At 41.3% G+C, this 19287-nt stretch overlaps 1 protein-coding gene across 9 annotated transcripts in view; it reads left to right on the top strand.

Moving 5' to 3' along the window:
• The window catches only part of kazna (kazrin, periplakin interacting protein a), a 192380-nt gene extending 175979 nt beyond the window's left edge, over positions 1 to 16401 (top strand). For 3 of the 9 annotated variants that reach the window (XM_069689098.1, XM_069689100.1, XM_069689104.1), the window contains 13 exons: positions 508 to 644; positions 2049 to 2219; positions 2473 to 2556; positions 3609 to 3798; positions 5059 to 5195; positions 5592 to 5715; positions 11200 to 11402; positions 11530 to 11648; positions 13231 to 13462; positions 13565 to 13666; positions 14650 to 14816; positions 14950 to 15091; positions 15490 to 16401. In XM_069689098.1, the coding sequence (XP_069545199.1) occupies positions 508 to 644; positions 2049 to 2219; positions 2473 to 2556; positions 3609 to 3798; positions 5059 to 5195; positions 5592 to 5715; positions 11200 to 11402; positions 11530 to 11648; positions 13231 to 13462; positions 13565 to 13666; positions 14650 to 14816; positions 14950 to 15091; positions 15490 to 15648 (1967 nt within the window). In that variant the 3' untranslated portion in view covers positions 15649 to 16401. The other 6 variants (XM_069689101.1, XM_069689102.1, XM_069689103.1 and 3 more) reach the window with 6 other exon arrangements.
• The last annotated feature ends 2886 nt before the right edge of the window (positions 16402 to 19287 follow it).

Here is a 19287-nt window from a genome sequence, read left to right on the forward strand (position 1 = left end):
CTCGATTAATGGCAACCTGCAAAATCACACCGTGGTCTGTTGAGGAGATGCAGATGTTCCTTAGTTTGGTTGCCAATGAAAGGATCTCGCGAGTGTGTGTGGCGCGATGAAGATGACGACACAGCAGTTTCGTGCAGCGTCGCTATGCCACTTTGAGTGGGTCCGTAATGGAAAACAAAATCCAGAAAAGTTACTGTTACCAGAATCGAGTGGAAACAGTAACGGCAGTGGAAAAGGGGCTTATGTGTCGCTGTGGTGTCTAGTCTCAAAAATAATAAATACTTGAATCACCTGAAACCCCGTAAACAGACCTTTAGAAGGACTGTATGTGCCCCTTGTAAAGTAATTTCACTTTTATTTTCACATTTATGTGTATCGATAATTTCCTTTGTGGGCATTCATGACACCTCCTTCCCCTCTACATGTAAATGTACACACAACTAAATGTTGGTAGGTCTCTGATGTTCACTAACACCCCACTCTCTCTTTTTCCTCTCCTTCCGGCAGCCATGAAGTCGGACCGTAAGCGTTTGAAGGCAGAGAAAGCAGACCTGGTGAACCAGATGCAGCAGCTTTATGCCACACTGGAGAGCCGGGAGGAGCAGCTCCGTGACTTCATACGCAACTATGAGCAGCACAGAAAAGTATGGCACAACAGTGGTCTTACTGTAGGCTGTACAGCAACACACAGATGCATGCACACAAACGTGCATACAGAAGCCTTTCTTTTGTGGCTGGATGCACCAAAAATATCTGATGTGAAAACATCATCTGTGTCCAAGCCACTTTACAGCCTATCAAAATTAGGCTTTGTTCCGAACTGGTTTTGGTAATCAGTGAGTACTTACACTATGGATAAGAGTTTTTAATTGATGTGTATAGTGTATACATGTACTAATCTACTGTAATTGAAAGGACAAATGGTTACCCTCCCCGCACATGTGACCTAAGTGACTGAGGAAATTTACATTACTACAAATTAGAAGCTTCTCTTGACATGAGTGACATACTGCAGGCAAATATTTAAAATGTTCACACACTGGTCAATTTTGCACTATTTAGCTTCTATAATATGTCTTCTCCCAGACTGGTGGAAAGAAAACATCCAAAAGACACAGTTAAGTGTTTATTTTACTGCCATTTGTGTATTTGCATCTGTCGAGTTCACAAGAGTTATCAGGCTATGAAAGAAATATTAACAATCCCTTCAGTAAAAAAAACTTCTGTATATAGACAGGAAAGCATTGTTGTAAGTGTGTAAGCGCTGCTGAAGTTGAGATTTCTGGCTCAGAGTATGCAAAAAACCCATCGCTTTTATTTTGCATCTTTAAAAGCCGTCTCAAAATGAGTTTTTTCTCATACTCTGAGCCAGAAATCTCCACTTCAGCAGCACTTAGACACACCAAGCTTCCCAGCTGTTTTCCTTTCTTTACTCTGAAGGTCTTTACAAAGGTGTTTGTTTTTACAGCATTCAAAATAAATCATTGTGTTTCTGAAAGGATAGTAAAAATAAAAGAATTTATGGTTCTTGACATTATTTTCTGATTTATGGAGTGAAAAGAGGGCATAACCTGAAATCCCTCTGTAAAAACATTTTGATTTTAATGTTTACAAAATTCAACAATAATTTTTTTAATCAGATTTCTCTTCTCGAAATGTATGCAAATTTTGAATCATTTAATTCCTCATTCCCTTATTAAAAAACAAAATTTCGGAATACTTGGACTACAAAAATGTATTGTCTTAATATAAGTAATCATCTGGAGAAGTTTCATGGTGATATCTGTTAGCTTCTCTGTATACCTGTCGTATTTTACATTAAAATGAAATGTTCAGCAAAAGAACGTCTCGTGACATCTACAGCAGGTCTGAGGAGGCCGATACAACACACAAGCAGAAAAACTGTTTCATCCCTAACAGGCAAAAACTACATTTGAATTCAAAATCACTCACAACAACACGAGTGCCACTTTTTTGCACGTCTGACTCATTCTGTTTAGCTACGCTCGATTTGTGAACCGATCCATCAGGATGTGTGTGTTCACCAGGAGAGCGAGGATGCAGTGAAGGCGCTGGCCAAGGAGAAAGACCTCCTGGAGAGAGAGAAGTGGGACCTTCGGCGGCAGACCAAGGAGGCCACGGAGCACACGGGGACGCTGCGCTCGCAGCTCGACCTCAAAGAGAACCGCATCAAGGAGCTGGAGGCTGAGCTGGCCATGGTGAGACAGACAAGCAGACCGGTGGAGGGTCAGCCTCTTCTTTGAATTTTATATTCTCCATATTTAAAATATGATTTCATAACTAATGATTTCTCAAATTGATTTATGTGTAAAATGTGCTCACCAATAAAAAGTGTAAACAAGGGAAATAAGGGACTCTCTGCATATAGTTTTGGGTGTATTACATATAATCAAACCATGGAAAGCCTTTGAATGTACAGTATAGCCCTCCGTCATGTCTCCAACCCCCCAGATGAGTAACTGTGTCAATCAGAGAATGGAGTTCCGGGTGTTTGAGCGGCTTGTGGACAGGGACTACTCTCCTAGGTTCATGGCGGTAAGACGGGACCCCAGCTTTAAAATCCGACCTCTCTTGCCCTTCCCACTCCCTGGAAATCTCTCCCACTTGTGACCCAATTGTCGTTTTGGAAAGCCTCTCCCTCAGATGCACGTCTTTTTTTGACTAACCCTCTCAGCCCACCCTGATTGATCCCAGTGATCCTAACACGAGTGATCCCACAGACTCCCACTGTGATTGATCTGAATGTGTTCGAGGTCTAATTGAACATTGAGATGCTTGGGGGCGGGGGAAATACATCAGTATTCTGACAACTAATGGTTACCCCCGAAGACTTGTGATTGTATTCTGTTTTGCATGTCAAAGACTGTGATTGATAAGCGTTTGACTGCTCGTAGGTTGAGATGATTGCAGTAAAGTTGATTGTGCTGGTGATTTGCAGCCTGCCGTCGCTTGGCATGATGATAAGATGTGCACAAACAAAATACCAATCATTTGTAAAATATCAACACGTTAAGGCTAATCAGAAACTGTAGACACAAAGATGGAAAAAAAAGCTTCTTTCTGACACAAAATAAACATGCACAAATAATTCCTCCAAGGCTGCAGCAGCTCATTGTTGCTCCTGCTAAAAGGCACCGCCGAGCAAATGTATTCATCAAAGTTAGAGAAAAGCTTAATTATTTCCAGTTTCTCGGGTTTTTTACACCCCACCAGCCCCCGACACTTCAATCCCCATGGCATCAAACAGCAATAAACACCTCCTCCAGATATTCTGTCCATTTTTCTTGTCAGCGGAGTGGTAGCGAGAGATTTCACATAACACAAGAGAACAAGAATACAGCTGCATTTTTCATGAGACACATGAGGAGCCCAGGGGAGAAGTCAGTACAGTTCTGGACACAACTCGACATGTATATGTGCGCGCACACACACACACAAACACAGCAAATGCAAAAACAATAATGGTGAAAGAAAAATAGCAGCTCATTCATAAATGAGTGAAATAAAATGAAGACTTCTGCCACGGACTGTTGCTCGTGCTTGGTTTCCTCTCTGACTGATCACATCTGTCTGTTTACATTCTGAAGGCCAAACAGTCACTAGCTACACTGACCAAGGACGTGCCCAAGCGTCACTCAATGGTCATGCCCACGGAGGCGGTCGTCAATGGCAACAACCAGGAGTGGGTGATGCAGGCTGATCTTCCCCTGACCGCTGCCATCAGGCAGAGTCAGCAGACCCTCTATGTCCACACGGGGCATCCTACTGACAGACAAGGTAGGCCTCGACATGAACACCGATAACATCCCGGACATGAACTGCCTGCCGCGAGGCTTGTTTTACCGCCATCTACCCTCTGCATGCTCATGTGAAGCTGCTTCACACGCATTCACTACCATCTGCTCAGTCTGACCACGTTGTTGGCCACCGATGACGTTCCAGTTGTGACATGTCATGCGCTTCATGTAGCAGTTAAAGTGAAGATATTTTTGGCTTTACGGCTTCCATTTGTCGTTGCTGCAACCAAATGTTTCCTCTCTATGTGATGATGGTGGCAGCTAAGGATCAGTTGAGTGTAAAGATATGTTTGTGGTTAAATGTAAGAAAATGGAATCCAAGTAATAACTCGACCATGTTTGTAAGGGAAATTCTTTATTTTCTTTATTTTTCACATTTCCTGTTGCCACTTTCAGCTTTTTGTCACCTGATTTTGTGACGCTTTATTTCTTAGCCTCTATTTCTACTTCTCAGTCCCCTCACAACTTTACCACTGTAGCTGTACCATTTGACTGACACACACCTCAGGAAAAGGAAGAGAAACTGCATCTCCTGTTGCAACACTCAACAGTGATTTCAGCAGGCAATGTCTGCACACAGAGTCGGTACCATGCCCTTTATTTGAGCAACATGTACTTTAAAAGCCAAATAAATTCCAGATATCTGAAGCATTATTCAAGTTATAATAGAAAAATACTGAAAAGTGCCACACAGAAGCTTCCAGCCAAGAGGTTCATCCTCAACTTTGACAAAATAGATAAAACTACATTTAACCAAAGTGGACAAACAAGCACCTTCTACTACCTTAAAGAGAAAGCTCTACATACATTAACCTGGCTACATTAACCTGGCAGCCACCAGAGTCCATCCCAGTGCTCCCTGCTTTAAAGGCCAGCTACAGCTTCACAGGATGCTGAACTAATTGGGGGCATCCGGAGAACGAAGCAGACCAACACCAAAAACGCAGGAAACGTGTGAGCAGTCATGAACCCCAAATTGCTATGCAGTTGGTTGTACTGTATGTATCAGTCTCACACAGTCTCTCAACCTCTGTGAAGCTGTTGTCCCTGTTGCTTAGCAACTGCAGCTGATTGCAAATAATTTCAGGCTTTTGGTTGTGGACTTTTAAAGAAAAATTCCATTTGCAGGGTGTCATGCAGTAATCAAGAAGAATCCGATTTTCCCTGTTCGCTACTTTTTGGTGCTCAAACACCGAAGAAAGACACAAGCCTTTTCTCTTCTCCCTCTCACCCCGTTTAGTGGCCGCCGTGCGGGTGAGCCCGTGCCATTCGCGTCAGCCCTCCATCATCTCCGATGCCTCTGCTGTGGAGGGAGACCGGTCATCCACACCCAGCGACATCAACTCGCCGCGCCATCGGACTCACTCCCTCTGCAATGTAAGAGCTGCCCACCACATCCCTCCCAAGTAATCACCTCCTCTGCTGTAACTGCCGACTGTCCCGCCGCCTGGCCGCTGTCGTTTCCTTCCACCATTGTTTTCTGGCTGAATTCATGTTCGCCCCACGCAGCCTGTTGTGTACTCACTCTGCAGCAGTGACTTGGATTTATGTGAAAACCAGTTGTGACTCTTGAATAAGTGCATGCCTTGCAGCATGTCAAGTGTGATTTCCCTTTTTGTGCTGTGATTTTTATCTTCTGGTCTTTATCGCCCACTCTGCACCCCTTCACTGACTTCTCTGCTCTTGCACCTCTCTGTTCCTCTGCCCATCTCTTCATATTCTTCTTCACTCCCTCCTCTCTCTCTCTCTCTCTTTCTTTCTTTCTTCCTTTAGTCCCTAGAAGATCTGGAGGAGGCGAAGCGTAAGAAGAAGAAAGAAAAGATGGGGTTGGGCTCTCTGTCGCGCGTCTTCGCCCGGGGAAAGCAGCGCAAGTCCCTCGACCCCGGTTTGTTTGATGGTACTTCAACACCTGATTATTACATAGAGGAGGATGCAGACTGGTAAAGCACACACGTCCAAGTGAACCACCTGGAGAGCCTCTGTGGCAATTATCAGAGGACAACATTGTGTTGAAGTGCGCATGCGTGAGAGGATGGGTGTGAGTTCGATGTCAGTGTGTACAGATAAAATAACGTATGTGTGCCTGTGTAGCCTCACATGCATGCGTACTGTATGCGTGTGAGAGCGCGTGCATGTGTGTGTCGCCCATGGTCAGAGGCCATGTCAGAAGCCGGAGGCGCGTCTTGCTTCGCTGAAGTGTGAACCTTAACGAGCAAATTGCACCAGTATGTATGTACAGTCCTGTAAATAGCGTGCAGAGTGTAACACAGCAACAATGTGGACATGTTCTATTGTATCTGCCCTCCAAAAAACAGCTGTGTTATTGGATCTTTTAATTGTTCTTTACATTTTGACTTTTTGTTTTCACTCAACTGGAAACTTGAAGGACTGCTGTACTTGTAAATAACAACAGTTGATGTGCACTTTGTGCGTGTAAACGTCTCCTTGTCCTGAATGCCTTTTGTTATTTTTGACATGTACTCCCCCTCCTCACACAACCTTTTAACCTAAACTCCTCCCTGTTTATTGTCCTGCTTGGTCCATCCCTCCCCCCACCCCCCACCCCCCTCTCACACTGTCATGATGAGAACAGTTTCCTGTAGGCAACATGCAGACTCCTCAAATCCATCACCAATACGGTTGTTGGGGAACACATCCCTCGACCGCAAAAAAAAAAAAAGCCTTGCAGAGGCAATCCTTGATGTTTACTTACAGAGACTTCAAAGAAGCTGCTAAGAGAGGAATGAACTTTCTATGCAGAACGGTTCGTTCCAGCGCCATGAAGCCAAACAGGAAATGTAAGAAATGTGTTTTCTATCTGCTCAGATAGAAGATACATGCTGAAGGTACATGTGTGATGTGCATGCACATAGCCCCAGTCCCCCAAATGCATGCTGAAGAAAACCCTACTAAAGAGAAACATCTTTCCCTGGGTTTGTTGTCGAGAAGGTGATAAACTGTGTTTAAAAAGAAGAAAGAAAAAAAAAGAGAGGTCAGTTACTGATTTCATGATGTTCATTCATGATTTCCTCCATTTAAATGAAGTGATTTATTAGATCTGCAACCTTGACTCTCTTTTATTCAGAAAGTGCTCTGATTGATGTTTAACAGCTTAACATCCCGAATGAAACATAGTTCAGTTTTCATCTCCACCTAAAAGTCAAGAGTCGCAAAGAAAACCCAGATCTATACTTTGAATCTATTTCACCTTTTCTCGAGGCTCTGTGGCATTTCCTGTCTTTAGGATCTTACAGTTGCTCGAGGTATCGGTATATTAATACTCTAAAAAGATGCTGGCTGTAAAATGATTCTGGGAAATTTAAGCCTGAAATAAGAAATCCTATTAAAATAAAAGAGGTGTTCACAGAAACAACAATTATTCTTCCAATATTAGCTGTTAGACTGATGGTCAAGGCTTTTCCAGACCTCTGGAATTAAAGCCATTTTAACAGATAACCAGGAGCAGGTACAGACCTTAAACTATCACTATATGACATTACTGAGTGCCAAATCTGTAGGTTAAAAATCATGGTTTAAGCATGCTAATCAGGCAAATGCATACCTTCTCCCACGACCCTTTGAACTCACTAAAATTTCCCATGCCGAGTTCAAGCCATCTCTGAAAAAAAGCAATTAACTCTGCGCTAAAGGTTAATAGCATTTCTTCAAGCAAAAGAATGTCTACAGACGATGGATTATTTTTATCCTTTCATTGGATTGAGTCGGAGTCTGCACTGCCCCCTCAGGAAATCTTTTCTCTCCCTGATATTAAACTAACACTGGGTATTTGTTGGCCTCACCTGAAACACTATAGAGTCCCACATTACATCGGAGCTGTATTTAACCACAGCGCTTGTCAAAAGGGCGTCCATGTAAACAGTGAGGAGATTTAGCTCAGCCTACATTTGTGCGTACAGATATTGGACTTGGAGGTAAATCACAAAGGTAATTCAAAGATAAGTCATCATGTATTTAATTGTATGTATAGGAACAACAGCTCTACCCATTTATTTTATTCAACATTCAAAGAAATGTAAGAAACTCCTGGCTTTTATTTTGTCATTTAAACAACTTTTATGGTCCTCTACTGATGAGGAAACAACATATCAAATGAAAAAACATTGTATCATTTCATGTTTTGAGCCACAGTCTCTTTGTTTATTTTTTATTTACCACAAATACTTTACTTTTTGTAAATGAGAAAACAATACAGAAATGAAAATTACTATTATTATGAAGAGTTTTATTTAAAGTCAAAGATGTAGGCCTCAGTGGAGGACTTCTATTCTGAAGCCCTGAGATGTTTAGAAGTGGATAGTAGCAAACTTTCAAAGGCATGGCAACAAAGTTACACTCAAAAGAACTAAATGAGAAAAATAAGATTATTTTAAAATAAAATAAATACCGATGAATTTCCATGTGGCTGTCCTCTCTTTGCCTGTGTCAATGTCTGTATGTGTGTGTGTAAGTGTTCATTTGTTGTGACTCTAATCCTGATTCGTCCCTTTATGCTGGGGGGGCTGCCATTTTTAACATATGCGTTAGCTTCCCTCAGCCCTGCAAGTCCATCTGTGAGCGGACTGCATCCCAAAAGCGCCCGAATGGCCTCTTTTCCTCTCTCTCCCGAATTGAACTTCTCCCTCACTGCGGAAAGCTTTTCTTCCTCTTGAATTATACTGGATAATCTGATAAAAAAAAAAAAAAAATTTAAAAACCAGAGGTGAGAGGGGAGATGAAGCCATGTCAGATTGTTGGAACAGACCTCATATGTGTCAGCACATGGTGCCAATAATGTTCTGCCTTGATTTGACCCCTGACCTCTAACACTGACCCCTCCTGTCTGAACTCCATCGGACTCTCAACACAGTGACGCGACCCAAGAAGCAATCAATCAGACTCAGTAGGACCGAGGTACACCGCCTCCAGCTGCTTTAAAAATGCCTTGTGCTGGGTTGCAAACTGTGTTCGCAGATGCCTTCTAACTCTCCAACAAGGTCACAAAATGACCTTTGAGTTTAGCACTTCTTCAAGTTGAATTTAGTTCTCCAGAAAACTATTGAGTGCTACCGCATAAATATTCTTTCGAGGGCAACACCAAGTGTTTTTTTTTCTTATATACTCCAACAACATCCATCTGAACTGCAGCGTCTGCCTGGAACTTTCTCTGATGTACAACTTAGCTCAGCGTAAACTTTACTATTACTCTCATTTATCAAATATCTGCACGTAAAAGAATAGTTAGTCCTTTATGGAAAATTAACTTGTTTGTTTTTTCTTCCAACAGTTGCTACACTTCTCATACATGCTAAGTATGAAGCCACAGGCAGGCGTGGTTAGCTTAGCATAGACTGGAACAAGGCTGGCTGTAGCTTCATATTTACCTTGTGATTGGTATCAATTTTCTCATCTGTTGCTCAGCAAGAAAGTGAATAAGCCTATTTACCAAAATGTGAAATTATTCCTTTAATATTCTTTAAATACATTTCAAGCTATAGTGAGCTCATTAATTTAGCACCAAGGCTGGAAACAGACCTTCATATTTATTGGACAGACGAGCACCTTATCGAACTCTTTATCTAACACTCACAAGACAGCAAATAATATTATTTTTAAAGATATTTATTTTTCTTACAGTCTTCACATCAGAAATGTTGCTGTATTGTTGCCATAAGGTCCATTACACAAGCTACTGAAGGGGCCCGTTCAAGGATTTGTAGTTTTAATGAAACAGTGTCTTCAGAATAATGTAAAGTGCTGTATAAACAAGCCATTAAGGTTTTTCCAAAAGACACTAAACACTCACGGCCTCAGAAAAACGATACTGAACTCTCTACAGTAACAAGACTCCGTAGCTGAGATGTTCTTCTGACCCACTCCGCTTTCAGTAGGTCTTCTTTGTTAGGACTCTCTCTCTCTGGAGTGAAAAACAGGACTTGTATATGGACAGGAGCCGATTTATTCAGTGTAATATGAATTGCTCTCAGAAGGGCACTTCGAAGTGCACCGTCGGTTTATGCATCGCTCTTAGGAGGGCACATAAAAGCATCCAGCTTGAGATGAATCATTGAAGGCAAGTTTAATAAAAAAAATCTGTTTATTTGACCATGAAGTCATGAATCTCTTGTTGAGCAAACACACAGCGGTTCAGTAAAGCTTGTCAAAAAAGTTGGGCTTCCAGCTGCTGTTTGCTGGAAATGAGATATAGAAAGTGACAGAAACACAAAGAAAGCGGAGAACCTGTCGATTTAGTTGTAGCTCTATTTTGAAGTTGAATCCCCAAGGCAAAATTTGAAAGTGAATGATTTAGTTAGACAGCATCATTCTTTTATTTTTCCTCAAAATAATAGAGTGGATGTTAAGATTGTATTGACCAATTAGAAGGACAGAGATTCTGCTCTGTCCATTATGAGGGAACTGGAGGCTTTTATCAAAGGCTCATTGGCTTCACAGGAGTCCTTATAGTTTTAGTCTTGATGGCCAGAGCTCGTGTTCAGCGAGCTATAATCTGAAGGCTGCTGGTAATGTAGAAGGTTTTCAGAAAGTATTAGATGAGACAGGTGACTTTCACACAGCAAAATATGAATTGTTGTTGCACAGGCACAGTTGAGCATACTCTTGAGCTGAATAACCGTAAGCATTACATGATGCTTTAACAACTGCTGAGTCCGAAACTGTTACTATGTTGCCTCCTGCTGGTGGGGACAGTGACCTGCCGAAATTAAACCAAGTGAACTGTGTTCCTGGCCAATATTTTCTTGGCCTGGTTGCTCCTCCAGACATGAAATATCAAGAAAAATGTAAACAGGAAATGTTTGGATCAACTTAGTGACGTAACAGGTAAGTATTGCAAAACTAGAGAGAATAAATCAGGGAGCACTTATAGTGCACGTTACAATTTCGAAGCAGAATTTACCCACAATAAATTATAATAATGTGAGGTAGATGTGATAATGCATCAAAATATCACATGCAGTTCCTAATTGCAGTTTGTTTTTTGTTTTTCAGAGAGCTGTTTGTTCAAACTAATTTAGACAGATGAGTCATGGTAATTCAACAGCTCACACAGCTGCCGCTTTAATGGACTTCTTAAGTGAGGAGCTTGTTTATAAAATCTTCAACTTTGTTTACAGCATAACTGGCACACTTGGCTTGTTGTCATGCAGCCAAAGCTTATCATGTTGTTATTAAAAGCATGTTCATTTCCTTCCCTCGCTGGGATGGTTTTACATCGAACAGAATTTTTCTTTTTTCTTTTGGTTTGCAATGCATTAACGTTTTTCTTTTTCATTGCTCACTCTACCCACTGCCACCTCTGCCTTCACTCACAACCTCAACTACATCACCCATATGTATACCCCCACCCTCTCACCCACCCACTCAGACTCAGATAGCCTCTCCAGTCCCACCCGCCTCAGCCTCTCAGACGGGTCGGAGGACCAGCTGGACCGCCTCCAGCAGGTGGAGCTGGCCAGGTCAACTCACATGTCTCAGTGGAGGGCAGGCACTGTGCAGGCCTGGCTGGAGGTTGTCATGGCGATGCCCATGTACATCCGCACCTGCTCAGAAAATGTAAAGAGTGGCAAGGTAGGGTAGCGCCACTTACATGAAGCAGATACACTCTTCCGCATGCATTATTTAAACTGTTATTGTGAATCGTTTGGACACCTAGACTGAGTCATTTTTGTAACCGGTCCCCTCTGACATTTTGCAGGTTTTACTGGGACTAACGGATGAAGACCTGGAGCTGGGTTTAGGTGTCAGCAGTTTAATGCACCGTCGGAAGCTCCGCTTAGCCATTGAAGATTACAGAGATGCTGAGAACGGCAGAGGGTGAGGAGGAGACACATTCTTATATATTATTGTATATTATATGGTAGTGTAGGGGGGCCATCTGTTGGTGAGTTACAGTAAAAACATTTACATAATGAAGTGTGGGATTATTTCTTAGAGGTTATAATATTGACTTTAAAGAGAGAAATAAATCTCTACAGATAAAGTTTTAATGAACAGTTTCCTCCAATGTGGATGAATGACATACAGGTCAGTGAACTGAAAATATGAATATATATATATATATATATATATGAATTTCTGTGTAAATTTTGCAATAATCTGGTCACCTGTCCAAAGTGTTTTCCTGGCATCATGAGCAACAATATTAAATAGGTTAAAGGATCCATACTGAAGTCTCACCTACCCCTTGTGGTATTTAACCATGCAGCTAGTTTAGGTTTAATACGCCCAGGTTTTGAAATATTCAGCTCGGTAGCCTCAAAGCATTGCAAACTTTGTGTGAAAAATTTAACAGCAGTGTGCCTTTGCAGAATCCGTGTCCTGAAACTTTGAAATGAATAGTTTTCTTGGGAACTACTTTATATCAAAGAAGTAGTCCCTTTGAAAACGGCCAACAGTGAGATCTGTTGAGTGCCACACTTTTTGGGAGGGAAATTCATGTTTTTTTTAATATAAGTTTTAGGGTTAGAACTAACAATTATTTTCCACTATACATTAATCTAACAATTAGCTTTTTTTCCCCCATTTTTCATAAAGCCTTTGATAAAATATTCAAACAGCTTGTTTTGTTTTACCAACTGTCTTAATGGTCTCAAATTGTCACAGATGTATTCCCTAGGATACTGTAAACCTCTTGAGACCATCTCATCCTCAAAGGGGTTCCATCAATAAATATTTTTTAATCCTATGATTAAAAAGGATTATTATTTTATCAAAATTATCACTAATTATTTGTATTTCATTTGAGTAATATATTTATCAGTAAGTCACTGAAGTTCTTAATTTTTTCAAAGCTTTAAGAACCTCAAATGTTATGCTTTTCACCGTGGAGGCACATAACACAAGAAGACTGAGTGCTAGCAGCTCACTGCAGCAGTTCTTTGATCTGTTAATATACTATGTTCAATGGCAATGCTAACATGCTGCTGTTTTGCAGGTATAATATTTGCCATGTTCATTCTCTTTATTTAGTATGTTAGCATTCTCACATGAGCAAAATACCAGCAAAATCAAGGGTTCACTGAGGTCAATATCATTTATCCTGTGGGCAACATGAAAAACTGAACCAAATTTATTGACAATCCATCCAAAAGCTGTCAAGTAAACACGCTCAAAACTACAAACCTTATGCACCTTATGCTTGTGCAATAACAGAATGGTCAGTGGATCATCAAAGTCAGTACCCTTTAACATCAAGGGAACACGAATGCCTGTTCAACATTTCATGGTAAGCAATGCAGTGGCTACTGAGATTATTCTTCATCAAAGTAGCAGGTTTAAGCCATATCACTGGTTGGCTAAAGCTGTTTTTATGGCGAGATACTGCATGTGATACCAAAGTGTAAAAATGTTTAAATGAATTGACCCTTTAAGGAATTGTTCCACTGTCTGTCTGCAGGCTGTCCAAAGCTGCAGACATGGACCACCACTGGGTGGCAAAGGCCTGGTTGAGTGACTTGGGCTTGCCTCAGTACTCCCAGGCCTTCCACACTCACCTGGTAGATGGCCGCATGCTGAACTCCCTGACCCGTCGTGACCTCGAACGTCACCTCAACATCACCAAGAAGTTCCATCAGGTCAGCTTGCTGCTGGGCATCGAACTGCTGCACTTACAAAATTTCGACAAGGAGGTGAGTGAGAAACAGTGAAACAACAACAGTCATGTGCTCAAGCAGCAGGTAAAAACAGAACTCATCAGCTGAGTGAAAAGTGTTTGTTGAAATGGTTTCCAGGCGCTGCAGGCTCGCCGGATACAGTGTGAGCACCAGAATGTGGATCCATTGGTATGGACCTCTCATCGGGTCATGAAATGGATCAAAGATATTGACCTTAAGGTGGGACAGAGAGAGTATGCACCTTAAACACTGAACACATGTTAGTAGATCAATGTTTAAAAAAGATAAACAGTGTAGTATCTTCTTAAACTTACATTTTGAAACACAAACTGAAGCTGAAACTTCTTTTATCAAAAGTATAGTATACTGCTCATGCAATAAAGCAAATAGTTGTGATTAAATATTTATGATAAAGAGATATATACTCAGTGCACACATGCTGAGTTTCATTAAAAAAAAACCACTATAATGTGGGTAATGGAGGCTCTTGTGTTTACTCAGCGCTCCCTGTCTCCACAGAGTGATAGAGGACCTCTGTTATTTAACTGCTTCTGGTCAATTACAACACCTGTCAGATTACAGCCTGTGTGTTGATGTTGCAATATGAATGTTGCTTGTCAACACTGACTACATCCAGACTCTGTAAAGATAAGGCTGTCTGGATTGACATTCTGTTCATTCAAATCCTCAGGAAGTCTGAATCTATACTGATGTCATATACTGATGTCAATGAATCATATACTCTTTGGGCCTGATTTGGTAAAGTTTGCATTTGTAAAAGCACGTGGAAACTTTACACCACCTGCAAAAAAATTATTTCTTAATTTCAATGGGATTAGATTTACTTTTCCTTTTGCGGTTGTTGTTTTTTCATGTCTGGAATCATTTTAACACACGCAAACCCTTCATTTAAATACAGCGATTTGCACCTGATATCTGTGATGCAATTACTCTTGGTAAATCACCCGCAAAACGGGTGCAACATAAATGTGAAAACCTTTGGAATAAACACGCAATTTAGTACCCTTTATTTGAGATCTTAATAAATCAGGCCCTTTATCTCGAAGAAACTTTGACATCAATTTCTAAATCAGTTTCTTCCCTTCAACCATTAATGGCCACAGTATTCCACCATGAAATTTAGATTTATGTTCGGAATGAAAGAGGTCACTATTCGGCCTTCTTTCCGTCCGCCTGCCCAGGAATTTGCTGAGAGCCTCCTGAGTAGTGGAGTTCATGGAGCCGTCATGGTGCTAGACCCCACTTTCAACACAGACACCATGGCAACAGCATTGGGCATCCCCAACAACAAGCACATGGTTCGCAGACACCTTGTGGAGGAGATGAAAATACTACTCAGCCCAGCCAGGTGAGAGGAGGCCTTCACAGTCCATCTCTGATTAAATACACTGTGTTTGTCTGTAAATGTCATATAAAGGTGTCTTGTAGTGGCTATTAAATGCTATTTGTGAATGTCTCCAACACTCCCATGCTCCCCGCAGAGCGGACGCCAAGCAGGACTATGAGCGTTTAGGTCTGGGAACACCACCAACCCTCCTCCGCCAGAACTCAATGGGCAGGCCGCCGAGCGCCACCGGCCGACACACTGATGATGAAGGCTCGCTGAGAAGGAGGGCCGTCAAGGTGCGTAAGAATATAATGTAACCGAGTTGTTTCCCTCAATTACAGCCTTTGTTTTGTTGTAAGAATCAAGCTGCTGAACAGAAAATATGCTTAGCGCAGAAGACACAGTGCTTAGCTCTGACACATTACACACTACAGATCTGACACAGAAGACTTGCAATATTAATGAGGCAGTGAACATGTTGACAAGACAACCTGTACGGCAGGTTGTCTTGTCAACATACAAGAAAAATCTTGAATTATAAATAGCAAAAGATGCTTAAATCACAGAGAGTGTTCCATCAAATACATATCTAATACTGTCACATTAACTGGAAAGATAAACATATTCGTAATCAGGGAAAAGGGAGCTGTTTTGGGGTGTATTTGGTGTAAATTAATGTTTGTTTCTGTTACAGCCTCCAGCAGGGTTCAGCCCCAAAGCTCGCAGTGGGAGGGACTTGAGTTGCCATAGCAGCTATGGCTCCCTGCCTCGGGAAGTTCGAGACCACACTCCGCCCAGAACTGACGGAAGCCCGATCCGCGGTTTCACCAGCATCGAGGTCACCAATGTGTGATGTCATCAGAGTGCGACAAACACCAAACTACAACATGGACATTTGTCATCCATGCTCACCTGAACAGGGGATTTATTTATTTTTTTTCTTTTTAAAGATGAGCCTTTACAGGACAGATTGCACTTTGTGAAATGGACAGGATTCTTTCTACAAGTTTCCTGCTTTAAGAAAACTGTCGACAGGTTGTATTCTGGTGTTTTTGAGGACAGTAATTTCCCCTCCGTCAATGTCAGAATCAAGAAATGAAGCACTCAAGCAAAATGATTATTTTTCTATTCTTTGTGTGTGAATCAAGACTTGACTTGCCAATTTGTTTTTGTTGACTATAGGACAGTCTGTTTCTGTGAGGGAAATTGAATTTTTAAAAGACTGTTTGTATGATACAGGGTACTTGATGATAAAAAAAAAAGAAGAAGTTTCATATCAGTGTAAATTGCTCTTGTTTCATTCAATTCTGCTGTTTGTGATGCCTTGTCAATGTGGCTGAGGACAAAAAAAGAAGACTTGAACTGAATTGTAATTCTACAGTTTATGTTTGATAGTCATTTTTCATCTTGCACATTTACACTGTTGTGTCTAAACAAATGTAGCACCTCTTCTGATGTTTTATACTGTGCAGTAAACATGAAATGCTAACAAAACAGAACAAAAAAAACATGACCGCAGAGCTGTATGACCATGGTAGCCAACGGGCTAGAAGGTGTGAGGATGTAATTTTGTGAAAATGAAATAAAGATAACATCTCACATTTAATTGCACGGGTGCAGCCTGAAGTTCCATAAAAATAAAGACTATAAATAAATGTGGATCTATAATAACAACAGCAGGAGGGATTGGGATTAGATTACACTAAAACAATAAACTTCTCCTTCCTGACACACTGCAAATGGATGACGTAAACTTTGAGGACAGTCAACAACAAAAACAAAAAAAAAAACTTGTGATGGGAGCAGGAGGATTGTGCCACACTTGGTCTGAGAAACAGAATTACCATCACAAACATTTTCAAAGCTCCATTAAATAGAGTGGATAAAGTGTGAAAGAGTTTCCTTGTTGAACTCATTTGCATGAAGATATGTGCGTGGTTCGTTGCCTCCACTGTGATGCAAATGATCATCCACACTATGCTCCGTTGTTACCTCTGTACACTTGACTGATTCTTTGACAATATTGGTAAATCACCCCAGATATCACCCCGTTCTCTACTCTGCTAGACGTATCAGTTCAAGTCTACGCAATCCAACGTGATGAAAGTTCTTCCACTTATTCACGCTGACTCGATCTTTGTGCCAAGAATGACACAGCACCAACATGAGACGGCAGCTCGACCTCACATACAACCATTCTGGTAATCCACCCACGGTTGGGTGACGCCTGTTTGCTCTCTGGGACATTAGAGGGATGAGGACAGATAGGTGAAGTTCCACCCGGGAAATAAACTGAAATACTCACCTGGAAGTATTCAGTGAAAAAGATGTGATTGCATGTTCTCGTAGCAGCCATAAAAAAACAAAAAACAGGCTCAACAAAGATGTGAATGAGTTTACAAGTTGGAAACAAATCAAGACATTGGTTATTGATTGTTTGAGGAAATCGAAACCCACAATAACATATTTATCGCCTTAGAAAATTTGCTACACTGAAGGCTGAGAGGCCATGTAAATCAAGTTGATCTGTGTTTTACTGTAACATTTTTCCTTTGTAGCTGCCACCAAATATGATTACAGGCTGATAGAGATAAGGAATCAATCCAGACTGCCAGATGTACTTAGGGCTTGTTAACAGTAGTTTTCTGTCTTTCTTTCTTTCCATCCCCTGTGTGTGTGTGTGTGTGTGTGTGTGTGTGTGTGTGTGTGTGTGTGTGTGTGTGTGTGTGTGTGTGTGTGTGTGTGTGTGTGTGTGTGTGTGTGTGTGTGTGTGTGTGTGTGTGTGTGTGTGTGTGTGTGTGTGTGTGTGTGTGTGTGTGTGTGTGAGCGTGTGTGTATGTGCGTGTTTGAGCGTGTGTGTGTGTGTGTGTGTGTGTGTGTGTGTGTGGGAACACAGAGGAACCAGACAAAAGCTCAGAAGGAAGACAGCTTCCCCAGAGCCCAGAACAACAAGGTTGCCTGACTTTAAAGGAACAATACAGTGAGTTGCCGGGGTTGGGACTGGTTTTATAATTATTGTAAAACAGTACTGTTCTCCTTCTTGCAGGCTCCTACAGAAGAGCATACGAGGACGAGGAAGTGGAGCCCATGTTTGCTGTCTTGAGTAAGTCTGGAAATTGCATTCTGTTAATGCACAAGCACACAGACACATGACTAAATACATTATGAAATCCCATCTGCGTCACATGAGGATCAGTCCTCAATGATGGTCCTGTCCAAAGGGCTCGAAAGGTGTGACTAAGAGTTGGTGGTAGATTTACAAAGGGAAGGTATAAATCACAGACGAATGTTATAAAATAATAAAACAGTGTTGAGCAAACAGTGTGTGTCTCTGACATTTAGTCTCTCACTTTGCCAATAACAGCTGTGATAAAACTGAGTCACATACATTTTCATAGACACTTTGTCATCTGTTTGTGGTTGGATTGGCCATGAAAGAGATTTATGCAAAACTGTCAAAGTGTGGTAAAGACAAAACCAGCTGAGGTTATTGTTATTCATTCTGCTGCTGATTCCCCATTTTCTTTAGACTTCTTTAAACCCATTAAAGTGACCCTCCTCAGCACTTATTTTGACAGTCACTGGTGTACATCCAATGGACTTGCTCTTAGTATTTTATGCTTCAGTGTCAGTCAGAATGAAGCCTGGCAGTCAACAAAAAGATGAACCAGTTTAAATTTTATTAATTTATTCAGGCTAGTTTCTTCAAAGATATTCCAGAATTTCCATTCAGTTCAATAAGCCCTCTGTAGTATTATCAAAATGATGACTACACCATATGTCAGCATGGGAAAACACACACTCTAATTTTTCTACCGAGGATGCCAGATGTTTCTGCCAGCTAATTGTGGAATTTACGGAAACCGGTGAACACTGCTAACTGTTTACCAAAGTGAGTACAAAATACTAAAAGTGTTTGAGTGTGTTTAGAGACTTCACATCTGAAAAGCAAATGTCCGCACGCACGCACGCAAAAATCTCTAGTCTTTCTAGAGATTTTTGACAAAAGAAACTGAAATGATGGCTAAATCCCGTTAAGCTGCTTCAGTTTCAGGGCCCTGACATGATTTATAATTTCAAACCAGTGACCAGGGTTATTTGACCAATGTTCCATCTTTCTTTTGTCAATTTAAACCAAGTCAGTGATCACAGGTTAATCACGGGTCATGGCAATTTAGACAACCAGGGACAGATACATTACAAGTAACTCACAGGCTGGTAATGGAGCAGGGAACCTGGGTCCTGCCATTCACATTGAAATCATCCCTTGTCCCCCCAAGAAGGGAGTCACTAAAACACGACTTTAACCCTTTAAACACAAGGTTGACCCTTCGGTGTCACATTTGGATTCATTTGAACCGTTTTCCTATGTGACAAACAAAATGTCTGCTATGAAAAGGAAACCTAAACCTTGTCCTGAGACCCTGACAGTGAGTCAACTAAATGGAATTCTGCCATCATTAATTCCATTACTCATAGACACAGGGTTGGA

The sequence above is a fragment of the Brachyistius frenatus genome, unplaced genomic scaffold (genome assembly GCF_029030835.1).
Source record: "Brachyistius frenatus isolate BFR_SWC_R1_liver_20210118 unplaced genomic scaffold, ASM2903083v1 Contig_6, whole genome shotgun sequence".
Taxonomy (NCBI): Eukaryota; Metazoa; Chordata; class Actinopteri; family Embiotocidae; genus Brachyistius; species Brachyistius frenatus.